We start from the raw sequence: 18,374 nt of genomic DNA, 5'->3' as shown, positions 1-18,374 counted from the left end.
ATTTTGGCTAGAAAAATAAACAAAAATAGATTGTGTTCAACTAATTGAAATTAGTTTACATTATGGAAATGGTGGTCAACTAATTAAAAATAGTTCAAATTCAAATTCTTTATTAACTTTGAGCCTTATGGCTCATCAGTGTGATCAAATACATGGACAGAGTATACATATGTCATATTACAAACATTATTAACAATATGCATTATTAATAATAGGTGACATCAATACAAAATATCTTTTATTAGCATAAACTGTTTCTTAATTTAAAAGAGAAAAATGTATATACTTTCCTAAGGTACAAAACTGTTTTGTGTTTTCACCAGACAATAATTCTATTAACTTAACAGTTGATGGCCTAGACCAGTTATATTTTTTTAGGTGACTCCCTTGGTTACTTTACATGTATTACTACAAATGGATTAATTAGTATTGATTATGCTATAGTCAGTAAAAGTCTTCTGTCCTCAGTTCTTTATTTTTATGCCCCACCTACGATAGTAGAGGGGCATTATGTTTTCTGGTCTGTACATCTGTTCGTCCGTCTGTCTGTCTGTTGTACCGTCCGTTCATCCGTTCGTCCTGCTTCAGGTTAAAGTTTTTGGTCAAGGTAGTTTTTGATGAAGCTGAAGTCCAATCAACTTGAAACTTAGTACACATGTTCCCTATGATATAATCTTTCTAATTTAAATGTCAAATTAAAGTAGTTGACCCCAATTTCACGGTCCACTAAACAATTTTTCCATAGATATAAAGATTTGGTTTTGAAGTTTGGTTGTACTTGTAATAAACTTATTTCAAACGGGATAGCACATCCTCATTTTTACGGAAATGTTGTTAACCGTGCCCGGAAATTTCGAAATGATCCATGTAAACTTATCGCTCCTTTAAATAAACTTATTCTAAAAGGTTACCAATTCAACACTTTAATAAGATTATTGAATATTGTTTTTATTGGTATAAATATTGATTTTGTTATCAGTAAATTAAAAGCAAACTAAATATTACTAGTATGTTATATACATATACACATTCATGGATCTACAATATGTTGATACCTTTAACTTGGCATTGCACAAGGTCATGTTTTTCTCTGGCTGTTTATGACGTCTTTACACTAAATCCATTGGATGTTGGATGTGTACGGATTGATAGTTTAGTCTTAGATGCATGATTTGTTTTATTAGTTGTAAGTGGCTTTGAACTAGCAGTCAGATAACTGCGAGTACTCTCAGATCTGTTCCTAGTGTCTTTTTTTGTAGGGATGTACAAGTAACCGGCCACGTCCACTTGTATTTTTGTCCATCTGATGAGTTAAGCCTTTTTCAACTGATTTTTATAGTTCGTTCTTATGTTGTACTGTTATACCACTGTCCCAGGTTATGGAGAGGGTTGGGATCCCGCTAACATGTTTAACCCCGCCACATTATTTAAGTATGTGCCTGTCCCAAGTCAGGAGCCTGTAATTCAATGTTCATTTTTCATATAAATAAGGCCGTTAGTTTTCTTGTTTGATTGTTTTACATTGTCTTATCGGGGCCTTTTATAGCTGACTATGTGGTATGGGCTTTGCTCATTGTTGAAGGCCGTACGGTGACCTATAGTTGTTAATGTCTGTGTCATTTTGGTCTCTTGTGGACAGTTGTCTCATTGGCAATCATACCACATCTTCTTTTTTATATGGAAAATGACAGTGCGAGTGGGGCATCCGTGTACTATGGACACATTCTTGTTCTAGGCATGAAATTGGTTAACTGTCTGATCATTCTCAGATTAAACTACTTCTGAAATGTGAATTGAGAAAGAATATTTCATCAGAATCATTTTTTTTCAAATTTACAAAATACTGTAAATTACAGATGGACAAACGAATTTAGAGTTGAAATTATAAATGCTCTCTATGATGAAACTATTATGAATGATATTATAAATTTTGATACCAAAACATTTTCAGAGGACCAAAATGGAATTAATTTGGCCACAAAAGAGCTTAACTCAGTTTTTCTTAAGATATCGGTCAAATTATGTCAAGTTGCGAGAAAAAGAAAAACTAAAACAAAACTGGTAAGACAAAAGTGGTCCGACATATCAATATTTGAAATAAAAAATCTTTAAATTTTATTTGTAGCAAGATAAGGAATAATGAACTTTAACAAAGATATTTCTTTCAGATAAAATCATTTAGAAAAGCTAGTTAAAAAGTGGTTCTGATGGCATATGATTAATGAAATATTAAAGTATAGCAGTTGTTTTACAATAACTGCATTAACTAAACTCTTTAATTCATTTAAAAAAAATGTTTATTATCCAAAGCAGTGGAACAAATCATTTTAAATCTTATTACATAAGTCTGAAAATAGACTTATCGACCCCTCAAATTACAGGGGAGTTTCATTAATAAATTGTATGGCAAAGATTTTCGGTGCCATCTTAAACAACAGGTTATACTTGTTGATAAGAAATAAGTACTCTAATTAACAACTTGAATTTCGTGAAAACCACAGAACATCTGAGTTATATTAAAAACTTTAGTAAATAAATATCCTCATAAAAATAAAAATAAATCATATGTTTGCTTTGTGGACTTTCAAAAAGCTTTCGACTAAGTATGGAGAGATGGTTTTATCTACAAATTAGCTAATATCAGTGCAGAAAAATCTTTATACATTGCATAATGCTATTAAAAATATGCTTTTTAAAACAGAAATAGCTCTAAAGATTGACCATAAACACTCAGAATATTTCAAATACTAAGAGGGGTAAAACAAGGGGATTCCATAAGCCCCACCCTATTTAAAGTATTATTTTCCATAAGAGCAAAGACAGCCGCTCTTTACCTATTTCAGTGTCAAAATATCTCTTTGATAAATTGGTCAAACCCATTTTGACTTACAACTCTGAAATATCCTTTTTTACAGAAACAAGAGACGACAATTTGTCAACTGATCCTTTTTTCCAATTCCTGATTTATCTATATCTAATAGCATTATCAGCTTGTTTTTTATTAATGAACTTGTTTCTAATTTTACCTATCAATTTACTTCTGTTGTTGTTAGATTTGCCAACTAAGAGTCATGGAAATGATGGCCATAAGTCTACGGTTTCACCAAGTCCTGATGTTCATCTATCTCCCACGCCATCGCCAAATGGACTGAATCAAGGCACACCAACACCATCGCCAAATGGACTGAATCAAGGTACACCAACACCATCACCAACTGGTGACAGTGCTCATTCTCCAACACCTAAACCAAGTGTTTGTATCACTAGATGGTCATCCTGGCTCAACCGTGACAAGCCAGATACTAATAATGGAGATTATGAAAAAATGACCTCTGCAGAAATAAAGAAATTCTGTCCTGGTGGAACCATCAAGCAGGTGGAATGTCAGACATCCACTGGAATACCATTCCACAGTACAGGTGCTATCCAGTCCTGTACAAAGGAGCAAGGAATGATTTGTAATAATGCAGATAACTTCCCAGTTGGTTGTGATGACTACCAAATCAGATATTTCTGCATGTGTAGTGGTGAGTGTTCATTTGATTAATGTTAGAACCAGAATTATTTACAGATAAAAACTTATCAGTATTGTTTATCATTGTCATGGTCAGTCAGATAGATAATTTTTTGAATTTATAACATTTTCAATCACTCAGAATACTTTTTATTACAGGTAGGTAGATTACAAATATATTAGTCATAAATGTATGTGTTGGTTTGGGTTTTTGCTTGCAATTATTTTTGAGAAAGAATAAATGGAATAAGTTATGAAGTGAGATTGTAAAAGATAAAGTAGGAATTTTCTGCTTTAGCTTTGCATTCCTAAAAAATATTGAGGGTGAAACATGTAGATAAATGTCATGAATATAAAAATAAGGAGATGTAGTATGATTGAAAAAAGAGACAAGTATCCACCAGTTCAAATGAAGCGGATGTAAGCAGATATAGGCAACTGTACAGCCAACCAATACCATACAGTGGGCTTTAAAAGGCCCTGAAATGAAAAAAATATGCAACAATTCAATTTGAAAACTAACAGCCTAATTTATAAACAATTTACGAAAGTATGACAGAGATAAACCAACAACAACCACTGTTGTAAATGTAAACTTACCATATGATAATTGTTAACCTTTGCCTTTTGACTAGATGGTATACAATGAAGGTAAGGATAACATTGAGAATGAAAATGGTGTCAAGGCGACAAGGATGTCTGCTTTTCTGTCCATTTTTCATTTTGTCTACTTTTCAGCTCACCTTGCCAAAAAGGCCAAGTGAGCTTGTCTCATCACTAGCCGTACGTCATTTCTTCTCTGAAACTACTGTGCAAATTTTACCAACCTTATCCACAATCTTTATTGGTGTATCTAGTTTTATAAATGTGTCCAACCACCCTGACTTCAAACCAACATGTCTGCATTAGCAGCAATAGAACATAAGGGTAAAATCCATTTTGAGGCTGATATCTCTGACACTAAAGCATTTAGAGTATAAACCTGACTTGGCAAAAATGTCCATTGAGTTGAGATCTATGTCCTGAAATATTTAGACAAATCAGACAACCTGTTGTTGGGCTGATGCCCCTAAATTAGTAATTTCAAGGAAATTTTTCAGTTTTTATACAACCGCAAACATTTTTTGGGGTTCATGCTATGATGGTGTCACCATCTGTGTCGAGGTCGTCGTCGGAAGACACATTTGGTTTCCGTATAATAATTTTGGTTTAAGTGAATGGATCTCTATGAAATTTTACAAGCAGGTTCAATACTAAAAAAAAAAGTGGATTTTTGGGGAGTTTAGGAATTAGGGGTACAAAAACAAGCATGTTGTAGTTTCTTGACAATAACTTGTGTGTAAGTGTATGGATCTCTCTGACATTGTACCACAAGGTTCCATATCACAAAGGGAAGACTGGGATTGAGTTATGTGGTAATAGCCCCAAACATGCAAGAATTAGGGACAAAAAAGGGGCCAAAAACCAGCATTTTTCTAGTTTCCAGACAATAACTTGTGTTTAAGTGTATGGATCTCTTTAAAATTGTGCAACAAGTTTCCATACTACAAAGGGAGCTGAGATTCAGTTGAGGCGTAATTACTCCTGGTGTGGGTGGGGTGGGGGTGTCATATTTTTGGGGGGTTCATTCTAATTTCTTCAAAAAAATTTCGAAAATTTTCAAGAAGTAATCTTCAATTGCACAATATTGCGCAATAAATTTTTAAGATCTTTGACCACATTTATTTTGTGTCAGAAACCTATATTAATTCAAAAGTTTGATCACAATCCAAATTCAGACAGTATAAAGCTTGTATATTGTGTCAAAATTTGCTGTTCAGGGTTCGACCTTTGGGGTCGTATCAGGCTACGCTCAGCTAAGAATTTTATTGGTTATTATCTTGAATATCATTATAGATAGAGATAAACTGTAATCAACAATAATTTTCAGCAAAGTAAGATCTTCAAATAAGGTAACTGACAAAAATTGTCAATTGACCATGTAAGCAATTATTGCCCTTTAAAGTAGATTTTTAACAATTTTTTATAAAATTTGTTTTTTTTTTCAAAAATCTTCTCCTCTGAAACTACTTAGACAAAAAACTATAGATAGAGATAAACTGTAAACAGCAATAGTGTTTAGCAAAAAAGATCTACAAATAAGTCAACTGTCAACTGTCGTATCCAGCTGCGCTTAGTGTAGCAGTTAAATATTGGGTTATATTGAACATTTATATGGCCCCGCAACACTTTTTAAAATATTTTGGGAAAACATTTTTCAAAATCTTCTGCGTTTAATTTAACTTCAAAATTATTATTAGGGTATTCAATACTATTTTAATATTATGATTTTGACCTTGTGTAACATAATTTCCAAAACCATAACAGACACAGGTGAGCAACACAGGCTCTAATTTTAACAGGAGTATAGCAATTATGGATAATATTGTATCACTTTACATGTTTAAATGTAGATAGAAATAAGATGTGGTATGAGTGCCAATGAAACAACACTCCACCTAAGTCACAATGTGTAAAAAAATCAAATATTGTAGGTCAAAATCGGGGCCTATAACACTGAGCCTTGGCTCATACCAAACAGTAAGCTATAAAGGACCCCAACAATGACTAGTGTAAAACCATTTAAACAGGAAAATCACAGGTCTAACCTATATAAATAACAAGAAAACAGAAACACTTATCAACAACATAAACAAAAGACAACTACTGAACAACAGGCTCCTGACATATGACAAGTGCATACAAATGCATGAATGATAATTAACTGATTAACCGCTACTAGACAAACTGAAGAAATTTTGTATTGTGATTCCTAATTAATTCATTGTGTGGTTTACAATCAAATTGATACATCAGACATCTGATTTGAATTCATATTTAAAGATGCATATTACCTCAGGGACAGTTTGTGGTCATCTGTCCTACTTGACCAGAGAATATGTCCTGCTTGAACTTTTGACGTCATACAACAATCATTTTCCCATTGTGGCATCAGATGTATTCTGTTATCATGTCAAAATTTTACCCGAACCTTGTAATGTCCAGTAGTGGCAGACAAATAGTGATAAGGTGTATTGGAATTGTTACAAATGACAATTGATGATTATGACCCCGCAATGAAGTTGTCGGTGCCATATAGTTTAACCCTTGTCCGTAATTCCATCATTCCGTCATTTAGCAACAAACCATTATACAGAGTTTTTTTCTAAACGCCTTCAAATATTGGGCTGATTTTTGGTATGTGAGTTAACCATGATGAGTTACAGATCAAGTTTAAATTTTGTTCTGTTCCGCTAATTTTTACCTAAATTACAAGCTTTGGACTTTGATAAATTGATGTAAATCACAGTTAGACAGACTTTTTTCTAAATGCTTTCAGATATTGGGATGATTTTTGGCATGTGAGATAACCAAGATGAACTATAGATCAAATTTAAGTTTTGTTCCGCTTGGCTAATTTTTTCTGTAATTTGGGGCTTTGGTCTTTTATAAATATTTGAAAATCACAGTTATACGGACCTTTTTTCTAAATGCTTTTAGATATTGGGCAGATTTTTGGTATGTGAGCTAACCATGATGAGTTCCAGATCAAGTTTAAGTTTCGTTCTGCCCTGCTAATTTTTGCCAAAATTAAGGTTTTACAAATTTACAAATTGTTGAAAATCAGTTATACAGACTTTTTTCTATGAGCCTCCAGATTTTGAGCCTACCATCATGTTTGTGTCCACATGTGTTATTGAAATTGCAGATTTTTCAAATTTTGAGACGGGGCCATCTGTGTCACTTTGACACATCTAGTTTTAATTAAATTAGTCATTCTCCAATGAAATAAACATGATAATCAATATATCAGTCTGTTCACCATTCCTTGAATGGAAATGGAGGAATGAAATAATTTTGATCATGTCATGCCATAGACGAAGGGTTTTGTCATGGTGAATGTTCCTCCATTATTAAATTTTCTTCTAGATGATATATTTCACTACAGGAACTTTTTCTATACATTTATTTAGAATTTAATGATACTCAGAACCTTCACCATATATTGCTATTGAGTACTTATTTTGCTTTTTGCTCCAAATATTTAATTGCATGTAAATCCAAATAAAAATCTATCAATAAACTATAATATGTAACAATGACAGTATTTAAATATATGTATTACTTCATTGCAGAAAATCCAACACCATCGCCTACAGCTCCTGGACAAGGAACGCCAATGCTTACGCCAACTGTTGTTGTGGTTACATCAACAAACGTAATACCAGGTTTGTACTTTACAACAATTGTTTACAAGTTTACTTCACCAAACAAAATATTAAGTGTGTACTTATACACCAACTGTAGTTAAGGTTACTTCACCAAACAAAATACCAAGTGTGTAATTATACACCAACTGTAGTTAAGGTTACTTCACCAAACAAAATACCAAGTGTGTAATTATACAACAACTGTAGTTAAGGTTACTTCACCAAACAAAATACCAAGTGTGTAATTATACAACAACTAAACTGTAGTTAAGGTTACTTCACCAAACAAAATACCAAGTGTGTAATTATACAACAACTGTAGTTAAGGTTACTTCACCAAACAAAATACCAAGTGTGTAATTGTACAACAACTGTAGTTAAGGTTACTTCACCAAACAAAATATCAAGTGTGTAATTATACAACAACTGTAGTTAAGGTTACTTCACCAAACAAAATACCAAGTGTGTAATTATACAACAACTAAACTGTAGTTAAGGTTACTTCACCAAACAAAATACCAAGTGTGTAATTATACAACAACTGTAGTTAAGGTTACTTCACCAAACAAAATACCAAGTGTGTAATTGTACAACAACTGTAGTTAAGGTTACTTCACCAAACAAAATATCAAGTGTGTAATTATACAACAACTGTAGTTAAGGTTACTTCACCAAACAAAATACCAAGTGTGTAATTATACAACAACTAAACTGTAGTTAAGGTTACTTCACCAAACAAAATACCAAGTGTGTAATTATACAACAACTGTAGTTAAGGTTACTTCACCAAACAAAATATCAAGTATGTAATTATACAACAACTGTAGTTAAGGTAACTTCACCAAACAAAATACCAAGTGTGTACCTGACAATGCCAAATTTGTACCTGACATCAACAGTAGTGAGGGTTACCCCAAACAAAATACCAAATGTGTAACTAATACCAACTGTTGTTTGTTGGTTGGAGTTCGTCATCCTTGTCTATATCATGGCAGCCCATTTTTATGTTGGAGAAAAGCCAGTGTATGTATGGAAAACCACTGATATTTTGCAGAAAAATGGCTATCATTGTCAATTAAGATTGGAGTAGATTACACACCACCATGAGTTCAAACTCACAGGTTTGCTCAATTAATTTTCAAAAAAATCTTTAAATAGCTTTTGGTATAGACTTGACTATATTTCATCAAATTTGAAATATTGGGCATGTTTGTTTGCATGACTTTGTTTATTGATAGTTAAATGTGCATTCTAAATTTTAAAGAGTATTATATAAACAGTTAAGTCATATATTATATATTTTCTTCTTGTAGAACCTTGCAAAGTACCAATGGGTATGCAGAATGAAGCAATTAGAAGAGAGATGATAACAGCTTCCTCACAAAGAAGTTCAAGCTCCAGCCCTGAACATGCTCGTCTGAATGGTCCTAATTCCTGGATTGCTGGTGTAGATAACAAAAACCAGTACATACAAGTAGACTTCTTACAACCAACCTTTGTAACAGGTGTAACTACACAGGGACGACCTTTAATTCCATCATATGTGTCATCTTACTTTGTCCTCTTCTCAAATGATGGAGTCAACTGGAACACATACATGGAAAATGGCCAGAAGAAGGTAAAGATTTAACCTGAGAACAGACATTGATTATACAACTCTGGGTCATGTGTTCTTAAAATGAAATAATTTCAAAATTATATATTGCTGACTCTTGATATCATTTGCTGTTTTAATACAGATTTTCTACAACAAAAAGTAAACCTTGAATTCCTCATTGCAATTTAATTTAAGTGATTTACATATGAGCAGGTGATAAACCATTGAACGTCATACAAACAGAAACACGCAGAGACAATGGTCTAACAAATGTATGAACTATATTTTTATTCAAAATAGGTTGCAGAGAAATCATTCACTTTAACTTAAATACGAAATGTGTAAACAATTCTTGCCATATTTTCATGCAACTTATATCATAGGTTTATATCAGTAATTAATGTCTTGGACAATTTTGAAAATAAGTGCTGATCAAATATTTTTAACAAGTTATGCCCCGTTTGAAATATTAATTATATCAGAAATTGCACTGCATATCTAAGATATTTATGAAAAGTGATTAAGAACAAAAAAAATGTTTGTAGTTGTTGCCCTTCCCTTCGACCTTGGACAGAAATAACATGTGCAACTTAGTGGCTATTGGGATTCTGGTGTTGTTGTTATTTATTTGATCCTGTTTGGGGTTCCTGATTTGCAAATATCATTTTCATGCAGGAAAATCTGGTAAAATGTCAATCTGACTGACTCTTTTTAAATATTGTATTGAATATTTAGTTTGTAAAGAAAAAGAGTTTTATTTGCAGCAATTTAGTGGAAACTTTGACTCAGTGACACCAGTAACCCACTTTTTCACGGCACCAATTAAAGCTCGCTATATTAGAATCAATCCACAAACTTTCTATGGAAAGATTGCCATGAGGTTTGAACTCCATGGATGTTTCACTCCATATCCAAGTAAGTAGAGCAATATCTATTAATCATGAAATATATTTTTATGATCTAGCGGACTCAGTGTCAAAACCACTGCTGTATTATTTACATATAAAATATATGTTTGATGGGGAAAAGGTGTTCAAGGATAAGTAGTAAATATTAAAGTCTTTAATGCATTGCTACTGGTACTGGTATGTTAGAGAGTGTATTGGTACTGGTAAGTAAGAAAGTGTATTGGTACTGGTATGTTAGAGAGTGTATTGGTACTGGTAAGTAAGAAAGTGTATTGGTACTGGTATGTTAGAAAGTGTATTGGTACTGGTAAGTAAAAAAGTGTATTGGGACTGGTATGTTAGAAAGTGTATTGGTACTGGTATGTTAGAAAGTGTATTGGTACTGGTATGTTAGAAAGTGTATTGGTACTGGTATGTTAGAGAGTGTATTGGTACTGGTAAGTAAGAAAGTGTATTGGTACTGGTATGTTAGAAAGTGTATTGGTACTGGTAAGTTAGAAAGTGTATTGGTACTGGTATGTTAGAAAGTGTATTGGTACTGGTAAGTAATAAAGTGTATTGGTACTGGTATGTTAGAAAGTGTATTGGTACTGGTAAGTAAAAAAGTGTATTGGGACTGGTACGTTAGAAAGTGTATTGGTACTGGTAAGTAAGAAAGTGTATTGGTACTGGTAAGTAAGACAGTGTATTAGTACTGGTATGTTAGAAAGTGTATTGGTACTGGTATGTTAGAAAGTGTATTGGTACTGGTATGTAAGAAAGTGTATTGTGACTGGTACGTTAAAAAATGTATTGGTACTGGTATGTTAGAAAGTGTATTGGTACTGGTATGTTAGAAAGTGTATTGGTACTGGTACGCTAGAAAGTGTATTGGTACTGGTACGTTAGAAAGTGTATTGGTACTGGTACGTTAGAAAGTATATTGGTACTGGTAAGTAAGAAAGTGTATCGGTACTGGTATGTTAGAAAGTGTATTGGTACTGGTATGTTAGAAAGTGTATTGGTACTGGTATGTTAGAAAGTGTATTGGTACTGGTACGTTAGAAAGTGTATTGGTACTGGTATGTTAGAAAGTGTATTGGTACTGGTATGTTAGAAAGTATATTGGTACTGGTACGTTAGAAAGTGTATTGGTACTGGTATGTTAGAAAGTGTATTGGTACTGGTATGTTAGAAAGTGTTTTGGTACTGGTACGTTAGAAAGTGTATTGGTACTGGTACGTTAGAAAGTGTATTGGTACTGGTACGTTAGAAAGTGTTTTGGTACTGGTATGTAAGAAAGTGTATTGGTACTGGTACGTTAGAAAGTGTATTGGTACTGGTATGTTAGAAAGTGTATTGGTACTGGTATGTTAGAAAGTGTATTGGTACTCACAGGTACGTTAGAAAGTGTATTGGTACTGGTATGTAAGAAAGTATATTGGTACTGGTACGTTAGAAAGTGTTTTGGTACTGGTATGTAAGAAAGTGTATTGGTACTGGTACGTTAGAAAGTGTATTGGTACTGGTATGTTAGAAAGTGTATTGGTACTCTGGTACTGGTACATTGGAAAGTGTATCAGTACTCTGGTACTGGTACATTAGAAAGCGTATTGGTATTGGTCTCACATTTTACAAAAAGAAAACTTCTTCAATTTTTTTTTTTTTTTTTTTTTTTTGTAAAGGATTTAAGTTTTTTCTGAAATTTTTTTGAATGGGGTGGGGGGAAGGTTCATTGGGGTGGGAGCGTTTCCACAAGATTTAAGAAATTAAAAAGAAATTTCTTCAAATATTATTTTTTTTGGAAAAAGAGGAGGGGGGAGGGGGCAATTTTTTCCCCCCCATTATTAAAGAAATTGTCAATTTTCTGAAGAAAAATTGGGTCACAATTTTATTTTGCTTATTCTTAGTAACGGTATATAGTCTGAAAACAGATTTACAAAGTATTGCTAAACACAAAAGCAAGAAATCTTCAATTGAATATAAATTCAAATCATATAACCAATTTCAAGTTTTTGACTATATTTATTCTGTGTCAGAAAACTATAATGTGTCAAATATTTAATTACAATAAAAATTCAGACTTGTACCAAGCTTGAATATTTTGTTCAATTTTTGCCCGAAATGTTCAGGGATGTACCTCTGTGGTCGTATCCAATTGTGCTAAGCTGAGCAATTAATTTTACTTTGAAAGGTGATAAATTTATAAGAACTTGTAGTAAGAGGTAGCTAGCAGCAGGATTTTTTTGGATTGACCATATGATTTGCTGGCATGCTTATTTTGTTTTTGATAAATACATTTACATGATCATGTGTTAATTTTTTATAATCAGTTTTAAATTGGTTTTCAAATATTTTGTTTTAACATTTTAGCAACAATTCCTTCAACAACACCACCAACCCCTGTACCAACGACAACAATGAAGATACCATCCAAAGCACCAACAACCATTGACGGTCAGTATGACATTTTATATCTAAATGAAGATGCTTTGATTAAAGACCTTTGTCTTAAATTTTCACTTGACAAAAAAAGGTCAAAGGGGTCTTAAGATTTGTACTCTGTCTGTCTGTCTGTCTGTCTGTCCATCCATCAGTCTGGCTAATCAGTATTCCACACTTTTATTTCTTCATGCTTGAAGATTTTTATTGGATATTTGGTGTATTTTCATATGCCTGAAACATGTTACATCATAAATTTAGAACGACTTATCGGTTGTTTTTTCACACTTTTTGAAGATGATTCTTTGATTTTTTGAGTTATTGAGAATTTTGTAAAAAAAAGAAGGGGAGGGGTTTTCACATGTCGTGCCATATCACAAAAACGATTCATAATTATTGCTTAAAACTCTACACACTTCTTGGTTATATTAATCTAAAGATCTGTATACTTTTTGGTTATGATTCAAAATTTCATTTTAGAAATATTGAGTTTTTTGTAAAAATAAAAGGTTTTTTTTCACATGTCGCGCAGTATCTCAAAAACAATTTATGATTATTGCTTTAAACTTTAAAATTGAGAAAGGAAATGGGGAATGTGTCAAAGCGACAACAACCCGACCATAGAGCAGACAACAACCGAAGGCCACCAATGGGTCTTCAATGTAGCGAGAAACTCCCGCACCCGTAGGCGTCCTTCAGCTGGCCCCTTAAAAAATATGTATACTAGTACAGTGATAATGGACGTCATACTAAACTCCAAATTATACACAAGAAATTAAAATTAAAAATCATACAAGACTAACAAAGGCCAAAGGCTTCTGACTTGGGACAGGCGCAAAATTGTGGCAGGGTTAAACATGTTTATGAGATCTCAACCCTCCCCCTTTACCTCTAGCCAATGTAGAAAAGTAAACGCATAACAATACGCATATTAAAATTCAGTTCAAAGAGAAAATTCAGTTTACACACTTCTTAGTTATATTAAATTAAAGATCTGTATACTTTTTGGTGATGATTCTAAATTTATTTTATAGTAATTGAGTTTTTTTGTAAAAAAAAAAAAGGGTTGGGGTGGGGGGTTCATATGTCTGGCCGTATGTCGGAAACTATTTATAATTATTACATAAAAATTCACACACAAGCCAACAGGCATATCAAGCCCTCATGGCGCAGCTTTTTATTATTTAATCATGACAAGTTGCAGGTTTATTTCGAATTTTGTCACAGTCTGATGATTTTGTGTGAATTTATCCTTAGACTTAAAAAATTAACTCAAATAATCAGTTGAATGCACTTTTTATGCCCCACCTACAATTTATGCCCCCACCTACAATTTATGCCCCACCTACAATAGTAGAGGGGCATTATGTTTTCTGGTCTGTACGTCCATTCGTCCGTCTGTCTGTTGTACTGTACGTCCGTTCGTCTCGCTTCAGGTTAAAGTTTTTGGTCAAGGTAGTTTTTGATGAAGTTGAAGTCCAATCAACTTGAAACTTAGTACACATGTTCCTTATGATATGATCTTTCTAATGTTAATGCCAAATAAGAGTTTTGACCCCAATTTCACAGTCCACTTATCATAGAAAATGATAGTGCAAGTGGGGCATCCGTGTACGGGGGACACTTTCTTGTTTTCGTCATGCTTGAAGATATTGATTTAAATATTTGTATATATTTGTATAATGACAAGATACAGATATAGTACAAATTTTGTTCTGGTTTGAATATTTTATGCAGAGTAACGGTCTTACAAAATTGTCTTCTTGACTTGATATTTGTTATATAGTTTACACGATGACAAGTTATAAATCAAGTTAGAATTTTGTTCCAATACAATGAATTTTTAACTGGGTGGGGGGACTATGTATTCCCATGCAATACTCACTGAGAATGCTTGTTAAAGCTGGTTTTACATAGTGATAGGGGAGTCTGTTTGTATCTACAATTAAATGCTCCTAAACCTCTTGAGAGAATTTAGTCAAACTTTCACTTTCATTTAATAAAATGATTTAAGTTTCGCTTCATATTAATTTCATTTCTTGATCTGAATGATTTATTTGGTTTAATTTGGGGTCATATCTGTACACAATAGTGCACATGTGTACCTTCCTCTCCTTCTAAACCCTAATCATATTTTGATCAGAATGTTTATGATATAAAGCTATCATGACCTATCTGTTTTTTTTGTCTGAATTAGTTTTGGGGTTTCCATTTATATTTGTTGACCTCAGATATTGTTAATACACTAAATGTTTATTTTTCTTCTGTAGCTGAAAAACTTATTGGAAATGATACTTCAGATATGGATTTTTCTATGCTACAAAATTTTACTTGTAAAAAATTAAAGGAAATTGAAAATTTTAAATTCAAACTCATTTCTGTTAAAGAGATCTGTTCACAACTAAAACACCTTAATATTAATAAATCTGCAGGTTTAGATGGAATTGGTCCCAAATTTTTAAAGCTAAGTGCAGGGATAATATTGCCATCACTAACTTTTCTAATAATCAAAAGTATTACGTCAAATCATTTTCCACAAAAATTAAAACTTGCAAGAATAACTGCTATACTCAAAGGAGGTCCAACAGATGTTCCCTCCAATTATCGTCCAATTTCTATTTTTAAATACCATATCTAAAAATTTGAGAGAAATGTATGTATACACATGACACAGTTATATGAATTCTTTAACAATAAAAAATTGTTATATTTGTTATATTGTTAAAATTGATCATGCAAGGTCATTCATGTCAAACAGCGCTGATTAAACTTGTTGATGAATGGTTAAAATATTTAGATAATTATATAATATAATACTTCCATGGTACTGTGTTTTTAGATTTCAATAAGGCTTTTGACCTTATTAAGGTAGCACAATACAAAGATTTTATACCTCCAATTCCCCAGTTTTAAAATGCTGTAACTTTCTTTATAATGCTTGAAAATTTATAAAAGTGGTATCTATGGATAGCTATTAACAGATTACTCTGTCAAAAGTAATGCAATGTTAGTATTATACAACAGTTATGTAATCAATTATAATGATAACTGTGTCTACAAAATTTTACAACAAATTTCCACTTTCAATTGAAATTAGCTTCTTCATGGATCCCTCGAGAGGATTGATTTTATTATATGTTGTTCCTTGAGCCATTATCTACAAAAGTGTGTCTCAGATTTTGGATAGAATGTATAGATAAAATTTTACACCTAATCATACATTAGCTACTTTTATGTGGTAAGGATGTTTACACTAATTACAAATTTATGAGAGAATGGAATAAGATAGCCTTTATTTGAGACACCCTTTTGGAGCTTCTGCTGTGTTGATTAAGATAAGGTTAAAAAATTTTGTGTAGCTATAGAGATGAAAGAGCTAAATTCATTCAAGTGAACTGACCAAGATTTTGCCATTAATTGCATAATAATTGATTACATAATGATTGCATAACAAAAATATTGCATTCATTTAAAAGATTATTCTTTTATCTATCTATATATACCTCTTTTATTAATTTAAATGCAGTATTAAGAAAGTTGCAGCATTTTAAAGGTTGGGGGTTGGAAGTAAAAAAATCTTTGTATTGTGCTACCTTAATCATGCATGCCATACTTTTAGAAAAGTTAAAATTTTATCATATCAGAGAACATATGATAGAATGGATAAATCATATTTGTCTGAAAGACAACAAGAAGTTCAATGCGCTAACATTAAATCTGATAGTTCCTGTGTAAAATATGGAGTGAATCAAGAATCTATTTTAGGTCCTCTGTTATTTTTAATTTATATAATTGATTTACCACTTCATGTTTAACAATCCAGCATGGATTTATATGCTGATGATTCAACATTGCATTTTCAATAATAAAAACATTAAAAAAATAAACAAAAATAATCAGGATATTGCAAAATGATTTAAATACTATACAATTTGGTGTAACAATAACAGTATGAAAATTAATGCACAAAAAACGAAGTCTATGAAATAAGGTTCAAAACAAAAACTTACACAACTATCAGAATTATGTTTTACCATCAAGGAAACATGTATTGAGAATGGCCATTCTTTCAAATTACTTGGAATTGACATTGATGAAAATTTTAGCTGGGAAGATCATGATGATCATATATGTAAGATTATCTCCTCTAAAATATCACTTATGTATAAATTAAAGTATATTTGCCCATACACACAAGACAACTACTTTATAATGAGTATATTCTACCCTATATAGACTATTGTAGTTCAGTTTAGGGAAATTTATTACAAAAAGATTCAGAGAGAATCATTAAACTTATAAAAAAGAGTAGCAAGAATTATACTTTTATTATTAATGCCATATTTCAGTTCTTCTTATTTTATGTTTTCATCTTTAAAATTGCCATTTTTTACAAAGAGAATAAATTACCAACAATAAATTCTAATGTTTAAAATTATAAATGAACTAACACCTGATTACTTAGCAATGCTAAATATTAATGATGTGCAACACCACAACTTACGATCTGTCTCAAATAATGATCAATTTGTTCCAAGACCAAATACAATTCTTTTCATTATTCTGCAACCGAGACATGGAATGATTTATCACTCTTAATGAAAAAAAATGTAATGTGGATGTATTCAAGAAACATTGTTATAATCATTTTCTTAGCTGTCAATTTATTTTTAGAAGTTACTATTAAATGCTGATGAAGTTATATTAATTCTAAACATGATTAAGTATGTCATTTTCTATTTTAATATTTTTATGATGCATTTAGATGGGTTTTAATGGTAACTCGTGTTTAAGTGTATGGATCTCTCTGAAATTGTACTGCAAGGTAAAACCAGGTTTAATCCACCATTTTCTACATTTGAAAATGCCTGCACCAAGTCAGGAATATGACAGTTCGTTTTTGATGTGTTTTGTCATTTGATTTTGCCATGTGATTAGGGACTTTACAATTTGATTTTCCGCTGAGTTCAGTATTTTTGTGCACAACCAATGTTGTTGGTGGGTTTTTTTTTTACTGAATCATGGCTGGGTTTTCCCTAAGCAAATCATGGACTTTACATGGGGCAGGTCAGGTTCCTTTTTGTAATATTTGTTATTTGGTCAGAATCATTTTTGTCAAGTCTGCAACTTTTATGTCTCAAAAGCATTTTTGTATTTATTATAGTTAAAAGATGTACACAGTGGGATAACTGGGTGAATTTGCACACACCAGATGCCAGTGGTGATTCAGAACCTATTGCTGAAGTAAAGAAACACTCACATATTTGCATTAATCCTATGAAGATTGAATGTCGATCAGCTACAGGTTCCACAGCCGATGACCTAGGACAAATAATTTCCTGTGACCTTTGGAGTGGATTACAATGTGACAATATGAACCAGTTTGACACAAATGGATGTGCTGACTACAAGGTCAGACTAGCCTGCTTGAAACAGACCAGTGAATGTTGTGAGTAGTATTTAAACAATCCTTTGATTAGAAATATTAGGTTGAACACTACCTTAAAAATAGAGAAAAAAATAGTTTCTTTTTATAAACTTTATTAGTTTTTAAAACACAATTATGTATTATAGATTTTAAAAAGATTTCCATAATTTAATTGTATAGAATATAATCATATTTAAAGAAATAAAGTATATCTATTAACTCTTATATGTGTTTTGTAGATGAATAAATAAAAAGG

The 18,374-nt window shown here is 32.1% G+C and overlaps 1 protein-coding gene across 3 annotated transcripts in view; it reads left to right on the top strand.

Moving 5' to 3' along the window:
- The window catches only part of LOC143063644 (uncharacterized), a 227,862-nt gene that overhangs the window by 161,256 nt on the left and 48,232 nt on the right, over positions 1 to 18,374 (top strand). For all 3 annotated transcript variants that reach the window (XM_076235897.1, XM_076235896.1, XM_076235895.1), the window contains 6 exons: positions 3,054 to 3,527; positions 7,690 to 7,782; positions 9,078 to 9,382; positions 10,126 to 10,276; positions 12,622 to 12,705; positions 17,855 to 18,139. In XM_076235897.1, the coding sequence (XP_076092012.1) occupies positions 3,054 to 3,527; positions 7,690 to 7,782; positions 9,078 to 9,382; positions 10,126 to 10,276; positions 12,622 to 12,705; positions 17,855 to 18,139 (1,392 nt within the window). The remainder of the gene's footprint in view (positions 1 to 3,053; positions 3,528 to 7,689; positions 7,783 to 9,077; positions 9,383 to 10,125; positions 10,277 to 12,621; positions 12,706 to 17,854; positions 18,140 to 18,374) is intronic.

The sequence above is a fragment of the Mytilus galloprovincialis genome, chromosome 2, assembly GCF_965363235.1.
Source record: "Mytilus galloprovincialis chromosome 2, xbMytGall1.hap1.1, whole genome shotgun sequence".
NCBI lineage: Eukaryota > Metazoa > Mollusca > Bivalvia > Mytilida > Mytilidae > Mytilus > Mytilus galloprovincialis.
Note: the sequence above shows the minus strand (reverse complement) of the source record. Positions and strands in the feature narration are given on the sequence as shown.